Here is a 15,638-nt window from a genome sequence, read left to right on the forward strand (position 1 = left end):
GATGCTTATATTGTGACTTGCTTCAGGAGCATTAAATTTGCCAAACTAGCTTACTTAAAACTCTTACGTAACATGCTTATAAAGCATAGCAACGGCTGCCTGATTGAAAGTCTTTTATCAGGCTCTGCAGGACAGGTTTTTTGTTGACCTGCAAAGTATCAGTAATCTTTTCTTCCTTTTTAGAACCTTATTCATAGAAAAAAATGGTACCTCAGGTCAAAACACTTACCAAAATGGTGTGTCTCAAAATAGGCAATGGAGATGTGTTTGTGTGTACATGCATATTTCAAAGCAACATTAAAACACACGGCTGACAGTATGTCTTAAAGGAATAGTTCACCCCAAAACAATGAAAACGTATTGATTTATTCCCCTTATCATTTTAATACATATTGTGGTGAACTAAGCCTTTAACAGTTTAACATCAGAGGAAATTAATGACGCAAAATATGATACTTATTTTGTACAACTTTTACTAAAACGGTGCAGACTGGAACCAACCAATTGATAACAACAACGCTTGTCCGACAAGGCACTGCAGCCATGAGATGTAGTTCATAAAACTTTGTCTTTTTTTCCCTCTTTCATTTTAAATAAACCACTACAACAGTATTTACAGAAGGAAATGTACCCTAAAGCAAACTGTGACATGCCTGTGTCACAACCAAATAAATAAATTATCAAATAATTGAGAGAATTAGTCTGTGAGGCAGATATCTAACATTGCTCATTAGGCTGTTGAACCACAGTCACCCAAACCAAGTGTTTGCACCAAAATAAAAGTCGTTATTACGGACCCTGTATGAATGTCAAAAGCATTACGAATATTGTTTTTAATAGTACATGTACAAGTACATACAAAGAGCCAACAAAAGAGTTTCTGTTGTTGAATCCTGTCATTCTTAAATGTTATAAAAGAAACAATCCTGACATGTTAGTTTGGGAAGAATTAAAGGAATAGATGAATTATTCTATTAGAAGCGCCAGACATTTAGAGTTAAAAGCAAGCTGGAGGGTGAATAGAAACTGCCAACACACTCTGGATGTGGTAAGCTAGTAAAACTCCTTCAGAAAGCAAGAATAGAGCGTTATTCATGTAAACTGGCCCTGAAATGGTGTACATTTACAGTGTAAATCCATCAGAACCACTCTGCCAGATGTGTCTGGTAAGAAAGCGAAATTCACACAGTACTACCAGTATTTCGTTGACTCGGGAAAGTAACTCTGCCTTAATCATATATACAGCATGTAAAATAAGTGTCAAAATAACATGTCATTATTTTTGTGATAAATATATTTCTAAAGAAGCTGCTGACATGAAATCGACCCAGATTTTGATAAAAAAAAAAAACAATCTAAACACAAATAAGACTAAACAAATATATTTCAGGAAAATTGGTCATGTCTAGTAACAGCATGACACAAAGAGAAAAAACTGAATTACTGAAATGTGTTTAACATTTTGTATAATAGGCTTTTTTGGTAATCAAGACGCCTCTTGTATGGAGAATAGAGTCACATGCATTGCTCAGATTTTCCTCAGACTTGAACAGAGTTTGCAAATCTTGATGATTCTGTGTGTCTCATCAATCTACTCTGATCTTTAGTTCTTATTTTTTTGTTGGATTCAGGTCAGGTGATTGGCTAGGCCATTCTAGCTTTATTTTCTTTTCTGAAACCAATTTAGAGAGTCCTTGTCTGTATTTAGGATCACTGAGAACGTTTACATTTTTATACGATTAAGACAATACTCTGATTAAGAGTCTACCATATAAACAGTGATTTTTGATTCCTTTAATCTGACTAAAGTCATAATCGAACTAAACAGAAATTGAATTGAGATGTGGAGTATGCCTATTTTAGTCGCATTATTGAAGTTAAGTACAGACATGTAAACACCTTAATCAAACTATTACCGTCATGTAGGACTTTTCAATGCATTTTTGCGACAGGATATTTCATACACACTATTTGACACTATTCTCTGCACCTACCGAGTCAGTAAAGGACCAGACACACACGTCGCGAAATACAGAGGGGTCTTCTTTAATTTTGGCACGCGGTATCAAAAATTCCATTAAAACACCAGTCCTTACTTCATACTCTCGTCTAATACCTCAGTTTGTCATGGCGGCATGAATGAAATATTCCTGAATGGAAGTAAGCCTGTCGAAGTGCAGTTAAAGTCGAAAAATTTTAAATGATACACCTGAAATTACATGAAACTCTGGAGGAAACATCCATGGTGATGCAATAATGTTAATCGAACTATGTGGTACAACATGTAAAACAGGATCATGAAAGGAACATTAAAAAAAGCAACTCATGTAAACACCTTAATCATATTATTATTTCATTCAGATTAAATCAAATAATTTGATTTCTGACGTCCTTGTAAACGTAGTCAAAGTCTTGCTGAAATGTCCACCCTGGTTTCATCTTCATCATCTGGTAATGCTGGGACTGAAGCAGCTAATATTCACTTACACTGATGAGGATCAGATCTGCTTTCTATCCACCGAGTGACTTCAAGTGCTGTCTGGGCCTTCCATGCATTTTTTACCTTCCTTTCTTTATGTGTTCAATACATAGCAGTCATTTCATTTTTTCACACATAACTTAGTTTCTAAACTAATTATTTTAATTGTCTTTGTATGTATGGACTATTTTAGTTGTTACTGACATCTGGTCAACGTTACAAGTCAGCAGCCCCTTTAGAAATATGTTTTCTGAGACAAATTGTGATGTGTCCAATACTTATTTTACCCGCTGTATATATGATTGAGGCAGCAGGAGAATGTCAATAGACGCACAATAAACATCTGTTAATAATCTTGCATTTAGCCCGTATTAACATGTCTTTGATATTAGCTTAATGTACAAAGTGTAACAAGCCTAAGTCTTTTATACTATCGATTGCTGATGTGATTCATCGCTAAAAGACAATAACCTTTTTGCATATCTTGCCCTATTCTTGACCACATTTCTCAAATGACTTGCTTCGTTTGGAGCGATTTAGACGTGCACGATTAGAGCCAGGCAGCGTCAAAACAGTTGAAACTCTGACAAATGATCTCGACATATTGACATATATTTACAGATTACAGTGGGGGTTAGTGCATGAGTTGTTATATTTATATTTAGGGTTCTCTCTTTGATAAAAAACAAAAATTCATCCCACACACATAAACTCTCATTCCATACAAAGAAGAAAAAGGCTTGGGTTTGAATTGAAAACGATAGTATTTATACAAGATTAATACAATATCTCCGACAGCTTAATATAATTGTCCTCAAATACTATGAAATGTCTCAGTGATATATTAATAATCTCTCTTTATTTCATTCATCTCAAATGGTTCTGTTTATGTTATCAATGGAGACACACGGAACGAAAAGGCGCTTTGATGGGATTTTCCTTCAGACCTTCGCTATTAAATAAATGCCATTCTCATCCTTAAATAGACAATTGGAGAGTGTAAATACTGCAATATGTCTTCAAACCGTTATCAGGATACCTCAAAACAACCAAATGCAGGTACAGTTATATGAACTGGTGCTATTCAACATCCTCTTCTGGAGATAATCAATATTTCTAGGCTTTATAATAGCGTCTCTCAACTGGCATCCATTTGATTAAGCAAATAGATTTAACTAGGTCACTAAACACAAGAAAATGGGCAGCTGGAGGGTATAAAAGGTAGGTCAACTCACTGTCAGATAGGCTGTCAACCAGTTATTGCCCGTCCATACTGTGTCAACATTTTGCCCGCCAAAAACATGTTAGAATTAACTGTCAAACCCAAAACTATCCATCTGACAAAATCCCAAATTCCTGCATTATTTCCTGTCTCCTAAATTGCCCAAAAATATTCCTACTCTAAATAAAAACAGCCTCACATAATCCTCAGAGATTTTATAAATAAATAAATATGTGCATCGTGTCAATAAATTAACCCACTACCAATGATAAGCTAAAGCAAATAAATATGCAACAACTCGAAAAGATAAATTCAGTTAAAGTCTCAAGGGATCTCGTCTGGATAAGCAGCAGCAGCCGCTAACGCTGATTAGCTATGACCTTCCCATTAAACAGGCCGCTATGTACATGAAGAGAGATCGACTGTCTGAGGTGAGTGCTAATGATTATGCTAATGTGTCTTTTAGTAGATATAATCTGTTATCTTTACAGCCTGTAGGATTTAGGGTGGGAAAGGGTAGTGTCCACTTCGTGATGCTGGAATTACCTTAGCATAGAATCCACCTGTTTTGTTCCACACTTTTTTGGAGTGAGATTAGCTTTATCTTTGAGCTAAAGGGATATACAATGGCTCAACAGTGAGTTCTTAAAAAGTAAGCATCTTTACTGACAAATGGTAACTAAAAGGTTCTTTGTAGAAGCCATGATGGTCCTCTGCCCTTTATAAATATTTATTTTAATATTCATTTCATAAAAAAATTAGGCTGTCAATGTATAAATATGTTTTGTTTTTTTTTGCATTCAGTTCATTCATCAACCAACAGGGGCGCTAACTAGCCAAACTCACTGTTTTAATGTGTCATGTCAAGTCAATTCATCTTAAAATTCATACCCACATTTTTTCTGAAGAGAGAAAAAATAGCAAATTACTCCCAAATTTGTTAACAAATGATCATAAAGCTCAGATGTAAACACATTTTTACTTGTTAGACTTGTTAGGGATGCTTTAATTTCAATTATCTGCCCATCTAATACTCTAAAATGTGTACTGTGCCATATTTTTTGCCAGATTGCAAGTGTTAAGTTTGAGATTAGGTGAAATAGGTGAACATTAAGGTAATTAACATCACAGCAGACCCATCTGAGATGATCTGAGCAGCACATAATTCTCCTGAGAGGACAAATGCAGGGTTCAAAATAAGCTATGAAGCGGATAAACAAATAAATAAATTAAATGGCTGGTTTCTGTGAATTCCCCTGCGAACCTGTATTCCACATACCCCATGATACAATGAGGTAGGCACACCAGTTAAGCTCAAATATGAGGTCGAAGAACCCCGCACCTCTGAAAATGAAAAGAGGCGCTACTAATCTAAAAGAAGACATATGGGTATTGCTTAATGGGAAAGTAAAAACTGCTAGATGAAGAGAGACTACTGCAATAAGCTTGTGTGGGATGCTTGTGATGACTTTAATTACACTGGCCTGCCTCTGCATTTGATGCAAATCACTGTAAACTGTATTCATCAGATGTATTTAAAAGCACTCGGGCGGAAAGAGACACTGAGCCCGTAATGTAAGAAACTATGGTAGAATTGCCATGCTGTAATGGTTTGGCCTGGTGACAAGTAAGCAATGACGTGCAGTTTCAGTCTGTGAATAAAAAAGGCCATCGTGTGGCCCCTGCTGCATTATGGGATCATTCCGAGATCTCATCTTCATTTGAATCAGGATTAATATGGAAACCTGCACATAAGCCACTAATATCAATTGACATCAAAATGGAATTAAAACAAAAACAGGCAGGTGAAAAAGCCAAGCTATTGTTTGTACAAACCACTGTCCATTTGAACCACATTAAAATGTATGAGCAGTTCCGATCCCATCCGCAGCCCGACTCAAAATATCTGGAAATGTCTTCAAAAGAGCGATCTGCTGAGAAGAAAAATAACCTCCTGACTTCTGATTATGCTGGTTCCTTTCAAAGGACAGTACCTTTTTAATACTGTACCTTCACCGTACCTGGATTTCCATCTTATTCAAAGTGTCTGAAACCTCGAACTCGTACCAATAAATGTTTCACAGTAATCCTTATCATCAAAAATAATACTTAAAAAAATAATATTTAAAAATTAAAACGACCAAAGAGAACCGCATGACCAAAAAAAGCAAGTAGCGTTGATGTGAAAATCTACGTAGCTGTTCATCTCTAGTTTTTTTTCTTTCTTTGATAAGACACAAAGATGGAGTGGCAGCACCACTGAATGGAGCGAGAAACCCAGATGCCGCTTGACGAAAGCGAAGAGACCCTGTTGCAGTGGCTCCTTAACCTCTTTCCTTTTTTTAAACGTCCTCTTAATCTTTCCCTGGATATGAGAGACAGCTCAAACAGGCAGCGCGCACCTTTGTCACTTCAAGATAAACAGTTTTTGGATGAGACACGGAAGCTAGTCTCACAGTTCAGTGGAGGAACATGTTTCATGTATGTGTGGGGGCTGACTCATGTGTCATGTTATTTAATGAAAGATCTAGCCTCTGACCCACTGCGCTTTGAACATTTTCCCTCTCTATTGCCAGTCCAGACCCGTTCCGACATAATTTTTTCTCTCAGATTTCCCTTTTTATCTTCCACCTTTCAATTTTCATCCTTCCGGAAAAAAAAAAAACCTCAAAAAACCCGTCCTTTCAATTTCTCTATTTCTCTCCCTGTGGGTCCAGGATGAAGTAGGGTTTATCATCAGTCTGAAGGAGGAGGTTTTGGTGATATGGTGGGTGCTGGTGCCCAAAAAACTCATTCCGCTCTACTCGATGACCATGCAGCGTGGCAGATGTTGGGAGTAGTATTTGAAGAGTTCGGCGGTGGCGCCCGGGCAGTTGGTCAGTTCCAGCTCCTCCAGGTCCTGCAGTTGAATCAAGCCTGATAGACCAGTAGTAGTCAGCAGAGGGCAGCCTGAGACAGTAAACGAGAGCATGTCAAATACAAGCTCCAATACCAAAGTCACCTGACCTAAACAGCTCATTTCCTGTTGTTAATGTGGTATGACAACAACACTGCTATTTTCATCATAGGTGTGTATAATAGACATATGCTGGTATTCAATATATTGTGATAACCAACATGCACAATATTGATATTGTGGGCCCTTCAAAATACCATGATAAATTATTTATTAATAGTGAGATTTTTAATAATATTCACATTGTATTTGCAGTGGTGTTCATAACAGAGTTGATTACAGATTTTAACAGCCTGAAGACTTATTTGGTTAGCTTAATATTTAAAACACCACCCTTTTCACGTTAATCTGGCCTACAGAAATGGAACATAGAAGATTTTGGGACTATTTGCACAGTGTTAAGGCTCCAATATTTGTTCATTCATTCATTCATTCATTCGCTGGTTCAAGCTTTGGCTGGGTCAGTTGGCATTTCTGTGTGGAGTTTGCATGTTCTCCCTGTGTTCGCGTGGGTTTTCTCCTGGTGCTCCGGTTTCCCCCACAAGTCCAAAGACATGTGGTACAGGTGAATTGGGTATGCTAAAATTGTCTGTAGTGTATAAGTGTGTATGTGGATGTGGGGTTGTGGCTGGAAGGGCATCTGCTGCGTAAAACGTATGCTGGATAAGTTGGCGGTTCATTCCGCTGTGGCGACCCCAGATTAAAAAAGAAACTAAGCCGAAAAGAAAATGATGAATGAATGAGAATGATGAATTTTGAAGATTGACATTCATACTTACTCAGATAGAGCTTACTCACTGATAGAGCAATCATACAGTTTTTTTGTAAGCTGAAAAACACATCCTAAATAACAAATATGCTTGAGTTCGTGAGGAAGAACAACTAAATGTGAAGTTTGTCATGCTAAAAAAAATACTGACTGAAATAATTATTTATTTTGGATAAAGTGATGCTTGAGACCTAACAATGTGCTTTTTTCCTATGAAACACTAGAACAGAACATCCTTATGCGCAGCTTTTGCTGAAACAGGCGATTATTTCTCATCTGCCAATGTGCTTTTAAATTAGACTTGTATATCACACCATGATTATATATTCATCATCTAAAAGCTAAAATCTATCTTTCTATTCCCAAACGATACATTTTTGCTCAGACAGCAGGGATTAACTGAGATTTCCATAACATGATTAAGCTCAGGTCTACCTCCAAGCATACTGTGATATTTCATTATAGTACTTGATCAGGATTTTATTTGCACATCCTGCAGTATCAGCACTGTACAGAGAAAGATCAGTTATACCTGCTAGAGAAAGAAGACGAAGACTCCTCATGCCATATAAATGCTGTAACCCAAAGTCTTGCACCTAAAAACAAATTAGATTAACACATTACATCTTTTTAAACAAATTACATAATTTTAAGGAGTTCTGTTAATGTGACTTGCCAACTGTCTAAAAGAATATATATATATATATATATATATTGTATATAAGTTTTAACCTAATTAAGTTAGGTAAGTGAACCATAACCATCATTATATCCAATTTATCTGATTGAAACAGTTCTGCAGGCACTTACTTGACAGCACCAGCGTAGGTAGAGACTTCTCAGTGTTGACATGGTAGACAAGTAGCCCAAGCCAGTATCTGTGATCCGCACACACCTGAATACAGACATGTAAAAGGGGAGTCATTTTTCCTTTCAGACACTGCCATATTTACGCACGTAAAACTTTTACATTGAGCAATACCCCAAAATGCTATAACCCAGCAAGCATTTTTGTTTTTAAAAGATGTCTAATAGACGTGTAAACATGGTCGTCTTGGCTAAACCAGGCTAAATTTGGGCTGTCAGTAAAAATCAAATAGACGTGTAAGAATAGGCCAAATCTAGATTAGTCATCAAATAAACAGGAATGAATGACTACACATATAAAATCTGTCTAATCTGTCTATTTGATGACTAGTCTAGTTTTGGGCTATTCTTAGATGTCTATTAGATTTTCACTGACAGCCCAAGTTTAGCCTTGTTTTAGCCAAGCTGTCTACGGTTAGATGTCTATTAGACGTCTATTAAACCCAAAATTGTTTGCTGGGTACCTTTTTTTCTGACCATGTAACAGAGTTAACTTTCACTGACATCCCTTGTTTACAGAGTACCGAAGAAATAAGCAGGTATGACTATAGTAAGCATTATTAGTAATGACAATCAGATACCATCACTGTAACACAGCACTCCACTGACATTGTTAGAGAACAAGGATCTACAATAATGTGATATCTGAAACGGTCTTGATGTGGTCTAGATAATTGAGCTTTTTATTAAATAGGTGTAGCCTCTGTATTATAACAGAAACTTCTGAATTGTCAGATGGCTCACAGCGTCCTTTCTGACTGAATAGGCTACATCCAATCCATAGAAACCCATAGCCCGTTTTCAGATTGTGCCAGTGTAGCTTGTTCTTCTATTAGTGTTATGCAAAAAAGCCCTAAAAACACTTTGCAAAAAGTGAGAAGCTCTGCAGAACTTTGATGCTGAATTGATGTGCATAAAAACAAACTAAAAATCAACTGTTGCCAGATTAAATATAATGAATTAAAAGGCAAAAAATTCAACTTTAAGGTTTGACAAGTGTATTTAAATACAAGAGTATGAATTAATTTCAGAACAGGACTCACTACCAAAACTACAGTATGATGACTGGCCATAGATGTATTACTGCAACCAATTATGACTCATTATTTTCAGCAACTTTTAATAAACCACAGTCAACAAAGGTGTTGTTGTTTATGTCTGGAAAGCTGCTTCACAAAGCACTCTCATAATGTTATTATAAGAGATGCTTATTAAGCATCTTTGGGCTTAGCATTTCAGTTTATATAGTTAACCCGTGTGTGTGTGTATGTGTGTGTGTGTGTGTGTGTGTGTGTGTGTGTGTGTGTGTGTGTGTGTGTGTGTGTGTGTGTGTGTGTGTGTGTGTGTGTGTGTGTGTGTTGGGGATGTTTTCATCCACTCTGGAGTGATTTTGAGTCTTAATTTTTCCTCTGTTTGAGCAAATGGGATGTTTCTTTTTTTCTTTTTTTTTTTTTTTTTTTTGCTGACAAATCTTATTTTAACACATATTTTAGGAAGGGCTTTGAAATATTTGTAAAACTCAACAATACACTCTGAGCAAATTTACCAAGCAGCTCATCTCCCAGAACATAGTAAACATAGTAAATGTATTTATGCACATACTATAATCTGCTGGCCTATCTAAAGGGTTATTGGTGCCAACTGATGATCAACAGTATAAATGACATATTTTACCTCCTCCCAATAGAGAAAACCACCTAAATCAAGAATGCATGATTATTTGGACTCTAGGATTTGCATTCGAAAATCATAATGGAAGTCAATTGGGCAAAAACCACCACAAACATAATGAAAGGGTAGAAAATTTGAACAATACACATGGGGTTAATAAGGTAGGCAAGTGCAGCATCCAATATTTTGGAATAAGACTTATTTATTTCACAGACAAAGTATGTTTGATTTACGTTTATTTTGAGCTTGCTTTTTTGCTGCTTTTCAACACCAAGAGTGTACTTTGTTCTCTGTGTTTTCTTGCACTGTGGATAAAGAAGGGAGAAAAAAAAACACATGATAGGCATTTAAAAGGATACTTCACCCAAAAAAATGAAAATTATGTCATTTACTCACCCATTGGCTTGTTCAAAACCAGTTTAACACAACCACTTGAACACTAAATAAGACATATTAAAGAATGCCAGAAATCTGTAACCACTGACATGGTTAATATTAATATTAATATTATTTTTTCCTTCTATGGATGTCAATGGTTACAGGTTTCCAACATTTTTCTAAATACCTTCTTTTGTGTTCAGCAAAACAAAACAAAAATCTCAAACTAATGAGGAACAAGTTAACTGTGAGTAAATAATGACAGCACTTTTGTTTTTGGGTGAACTACCCCTTTAAATACATCATAAACAACAAGTTGTTCAGTTCCACACGTTGTGTAAGTTTTAAAATTGCATGTTCAATATGGTGACTGAACAAAGTTGTTATAACTGTTTTGTCATAAAGAACTGGACGTGAACTGAAAATCAAATTTAGCTTTAGTTTACCCATGGAAAATATCAGCTAATGAAATGGCCAAGCTGATATATTGGTCTATCACTACTTTTGACCACAAAATTTACTTCCAGTGAGGCTTTGTAAGAGGAAATCTCAGCAAGATTTCCTTTCTGCTCTGTTCTGCAAACTCAGCACACTCACCGGTCCAGAACCAGCTCCTCCAGCTTGTGCAGGTCGCATGCGATGTACTCCAGGGCCATGTCGGTGATGCGAGGACACCAGGACAGATCCAGACTCCGGAGCTTCCTTAGATTCTCGGCAACCAATTCCACACCATCGTCTGTGATCTTCGAGCACCCGGACAGGCTTAGGGAGGTGAGGTTGGGCAGGCTGTGCACCATGTTGACTACGCCATGGTTAGTGATCTCCCAGCAGGAGTTCAGACGCAACGTGTGGGTGGTGTAGCCTTGCTTGGCGGTGAAGTAGGCCATGGCTGTGTCGGTCACATGGTAGGCCTGCAGGCTGAGCTCTGATAGGTTGGGAAGGAGCTGAGAAATGGCAGCAATGGCGTCGTCTGCCACGTTAATGCAGTCGCTGACGCTGAGCGAGGTAAGCCGCGCGTTCAGGCTGGACCACAGGCCGGCTTCCGTGAAGTCATTGCACCCGGAGAGTTCAAGGTGCATCAGGCCCTGCATCTGCTCCAGCATCACCTGAACAGACCAGAATAGAGGAGCAATTTTGTTATGGCAAGCATACTTATAATAAGCTATGGTAATACCGAAACTGTTGTTTTAATGTTGTGGAGGCTAAGAATATATCAGTGTAAGGTATTCCAAGTGTAATATTTCCAGACGTGTTGCCATTGTGTGACAAATGTCAGTTTTTAGATGTCATTCCTATGTTGTGTCTGGAACAAAATATTTCAAGTTTTTTTCAGATATTTAGACATTCTGATTGAACCAGATCCTATATTAATTATATTTGGAGTTTCCGAAAAAAAAAATTAAGACCAGTACAACAACAGTTTGTTTCATATGGGTTGGTCTCTGCCAAAAAATGTATCCTTTTTCAGTTCAGACTCTTAAATTATGGCTGACAGAGTTAACAGGTACGTTACGTTTGGAAAAAATCAGGTAAACAATATAGACCAGATTTTGTTATTTAAAAAAAGTTGGTCCTCTTTTATTTCCTTTATCCAAACTTGTGATTAATATGTTTACTATGTTGTTAGTACCTTCTTTTACCATTGTATAGCACTGGTGGGTGGGTGGTTGGGGGAAAGTATGTTTAATCTTTGTTTAATTGTTATTTTTTTGACTGTTGGTTGTTTTTTTTTTTTTTTTTTTTTTTTTAAATGTCTAATTGTTTGCTAAAATGTTTGTATTTAAAAAAAAAGTGTATTTACAAGCTAAAATGTCTAATGATAAAAATATACAAACCAGAATATGTCAGTGCACAATGCAAAAAAAAAAAAAAAACTCATTCATGTATTGAGAGCTTAAATGAATTCCATGCTTGATTAACTCTATTGGAATGCAGTTCACAATGTCTATATATTTCAAGCTAAAAAAAAAAACTAAAATATCCCTGTTTTTTTTTTATATATGAGTCACTCACTTTTCAGGGTGAGCAGTATATGAGCATGATTGCAAATGTGAATTTAATTTGATCTATTTTGAGTGTACACTGGAAGGCACAAAAGCTGTTTTGTTCTAACAAAAGCTATTACAGGTCAGGCCCATGGCCAGGGGGATTCGGGTGGTTCGGCTGACCCACCCCTCACTGACAAAGGTCCAGAATTTGTCCCATACATGAGCTCATTTGTCCTATTTTGACTGCTATGCGATCATATTCATATATAGTGCAAAATAACCCATCGAAAAAGGCTTTAAGATCAAGCTAGAAAAATTGTGACACTGTAAATTATTATTATTGTTTATTTTTTAATTTATTCCCCCCATGTGCTGGATAAGTTGGTGGTTCATTCCGCTGTGGCGACCCCGGGTTAATAAAGGGACTCAGCTAACAAGAAAATAAATGAATAAATTATTATTATTTTTATTATTGTTATTATTATTATTATTATGTTTTTATTTGTCTAATAAATTACAATAGGCTACAGTTTTAACAGTTTAACTCAATTTTGCAATGCATTACTTTCCAAAGTAACTTTTCCCAACACTAATTAATGGTATAGTTCACCCAAAAGTGAAACATTTCTCATTATTTGCCCTTTACTTGTTCCAAAGCTGATTGATTTTCTTTCTTCTGCTGAACACAAAAGAAGACATTTTGAAACCTGTAACCACTGACTTCCTCATATGTTTTGTTCCTACTATGGAAGTCAATGGTTACAGGTTTTCAAGAAAATAAAGAAACTTAAAGATTTACAACCAAATTTTATTCTTGTGTAAACTATCCATTTAAGTGGACGTAATATTAGTACCTAAAAAGTATAAAAGTGTACATTTTGAAAAAGTTAGGCACTTCTTTGTAACAATATTGACCTGTAGGTACAAATGTTTACCTTTTGAAAATCTCACAGATTTTGTACCTTTTTTTGTAGAGTTTAATTATCAAAATGGTTATGCTAAGTGAGCTACATGTTTGACAGTTGTCTGTTGTTCTGTTTCATTCATTAATTTTCCTTCAGCTCAGTCCCTTTATTCATCAGGAGTCGCCACAGCGGAATGAACCACCAACTTATCCAGCATATGTTTTACACAGTAGATGCCCTTCCAGCTGCAACCCAGTACTGGGTAACACCCATACACTCTCACAATTACACACATATGCTACGGCCAAGAAACCGGAACACCCAGAGGAAACTCACGTGAACATGTGGAGAACATGCAAACTCCACACAGAAATGCCAACTGACCCAACCAGCCTTCTTGCTTCTTGCTGTGAGGCAACAATGCTAATCAATGAGCCACTGTGTCACCCCTGTTGTTCTGTTTCACCAACATATAGGTTTATGAACTGTATTGAAGTCTAGAAACAGCCCTTACAAAAATTAACCATGGTTTCTTATTTAGAAAATTGTAGTAGGGCTAATTAAACCATGCTAAACCGTGTTACACTAACCATAGTTTAACCACTGTGGTAAAACAGTACAAATGCAATCAATCTGCCAAAAGCATTACATTTTTACTTTAATGAAACTTTGGCTCATTTTTGGTAGGCAAGAGTAAAAATTTGTTTAATAATAAATATCAGAAATAATTAAATAATTATCAGATGGCTTTTATAAAATCAATTTTCAGTACTACGAATAATAAACCATGCTTAAACAGGATGAAAATAATACAACATCCATAATTTAAGGGCCAACGAAAGTAAATATGCATGTTATTAATCCAATTAATGAACAGAACATGAACGGTTCTTCTGCATAGTGATTCTTTCAAAACGATTCAAAGTCCAAAATCTGAATAGATTCCTCTGAGTTCAAATCTGGCGGCTGTGCAGGCATTGTAGAGAATTGCCATGTTGCCAGTTGCGCACAAATTTTCAAACGTTTACAAAAATGTGAAACAGGAACATAAAACTAAAACTATTAACGTCGTCGCGGATTTCATTAAGCGATATTTGCATTCCAACGACGTCATAGAAGACAGAGACTTTCCTGATGTAGATAATCACAGTGTGCTCGGCCTCGACGCTGCACCATCCACAACAGAACTTAAACCACTTAAAATCACTGAGCGAAATGGAAAGGATGAAAATAACCTATGAAGCATGGACACCCACTATCATTGCACAATATCACCGGTGAGTGGCAGCGCACGTGTTACTGAATCAGATGCTCGTTTCAGAATAGAAAATAGAATTTGTTTTGAATGTGGTACATAATTATTAGGAGTCAAGTTCACTGGTAATCAACGTTATTACACACACGATGCCATACTGTACAGCTTTACATGTATTAAACCGTTAACAATTCTTTGATGCTAAATATATTTTATTTTCGTATTTTTAACACTAGCCAACTGGTATTAATTGGAAATTATGGCAGTATTCTTAATTGGAAGGATTCACCAAGCCATTTAAAATGCTGTTAAATGTGGTCTATTAGGTTTTATTTGCTTTCAATGAAAAGATTATCCAAAATATCCAATGTGCAGCTCAAACGTGACCATAGACCACAAAACCAGTCATGGGTAAATATTTGGAAATTCAACTACTTGAAAATCTGGAATCTAAATTAAGTTTTTGGCAATGCATGTTGTCTATTAAAATTAAGTTTTCATATCAGTAGAAAATGAACAATATAACTTGAAAATAACATGAAACATGCTCTTTTTTTAACCCTTGTGCACTGTTCATTCTTACTACATTTTTGTTATGTTAGGGATGAAAACACCCACTAAATTAATCTGCTGTAAAATTATTCGTTTTTTGGACAAAATCTGTTAATCAACCATAGTCCTGGTCAAAACTACTAAATGTTTGTAAAAAAAAAAAAAAAACCACAAAATGGCGTAATTTCAAAATAAAAAAAAAAGTAGTTGTGAACTGGATTTTTGAACCTTTAATCACAGTCTTTGACGTGAACAATTAGTAACAACATTGCCTTTGATGCATTGTTAGAGTTCCATTTCTCTCCCTAAATTACTGTTTTTGACTGTTTTTGCCCCATTGACTTCCATTATAACCACATTTGATGCTGCATAAATACAGTCTTTGTTTTTATTTACTGGAGACGTTTTCATCCCCAACATAACAAAAGGCTAGTAAATTTGCCCAGAGTCTATTTTTGAGTTTTTTTATTTCAATGCATTTTCTCAAATTATATGTCACAGTAACATTTGTCACCAGAAATCATTCCGCTAGCTGAAACAAAGAAAATGTTTTGGCCAAATTAAGACACAATATCACCCCCAGAGTGGATGAAAAC

General features: G+C 36.2%; 1 protein-coding gene across 1 annotated transcript in view; it reads right to left on the reverse strand.

Moving 5' to 3' along the window:
* Positions 1-3,224: 3,224 nt before the first annotated feature.
* fbxl16 (F-box and leucine-rich repeat protein 16) overlaps positions 3,225-15,638 on the reverse strand; it is a 30,897-nt gene continuing 18,483 nt past the window's right edge. The window contains exons 3-6 of the mRNA XM_056453548.1: positions 10,940-11,448; positions 8,237-8,321; positions 7,959-8,022; positions 3,225-6,650 (exon numbers count right to left, since the gene is read on the reverse strand). Of these exons, the coding sequence (XP_056309523.1) occupies positions 6,502-6,650; positions 7,959-8,022; positions 8,237-8,321; positions 10,940-11,448 (807 nt within the window). The 3' untranslated portion in view covers positions 3,225-6,501. The remainder of the gene's footprint in view (positions 6,651-7,958; positions 8,023-8,236; positions 8,322-10,939; positions 11,449-15,638) is intronic.

The sequence above is a fragment of the Danio aesculapii genome, chromosome 3 (assembly GCF_903798145.1).
Source record: "Danio aesculapii chromosome 3, fDanAes4.1, whole genome shotgun sequence".
Taxonomy (NCBI): Eukaryota; Metazoa; Chordata; class Actinopteri; order Cypriniformes; family Danionidae; genus Danio; species Danio aesculapii.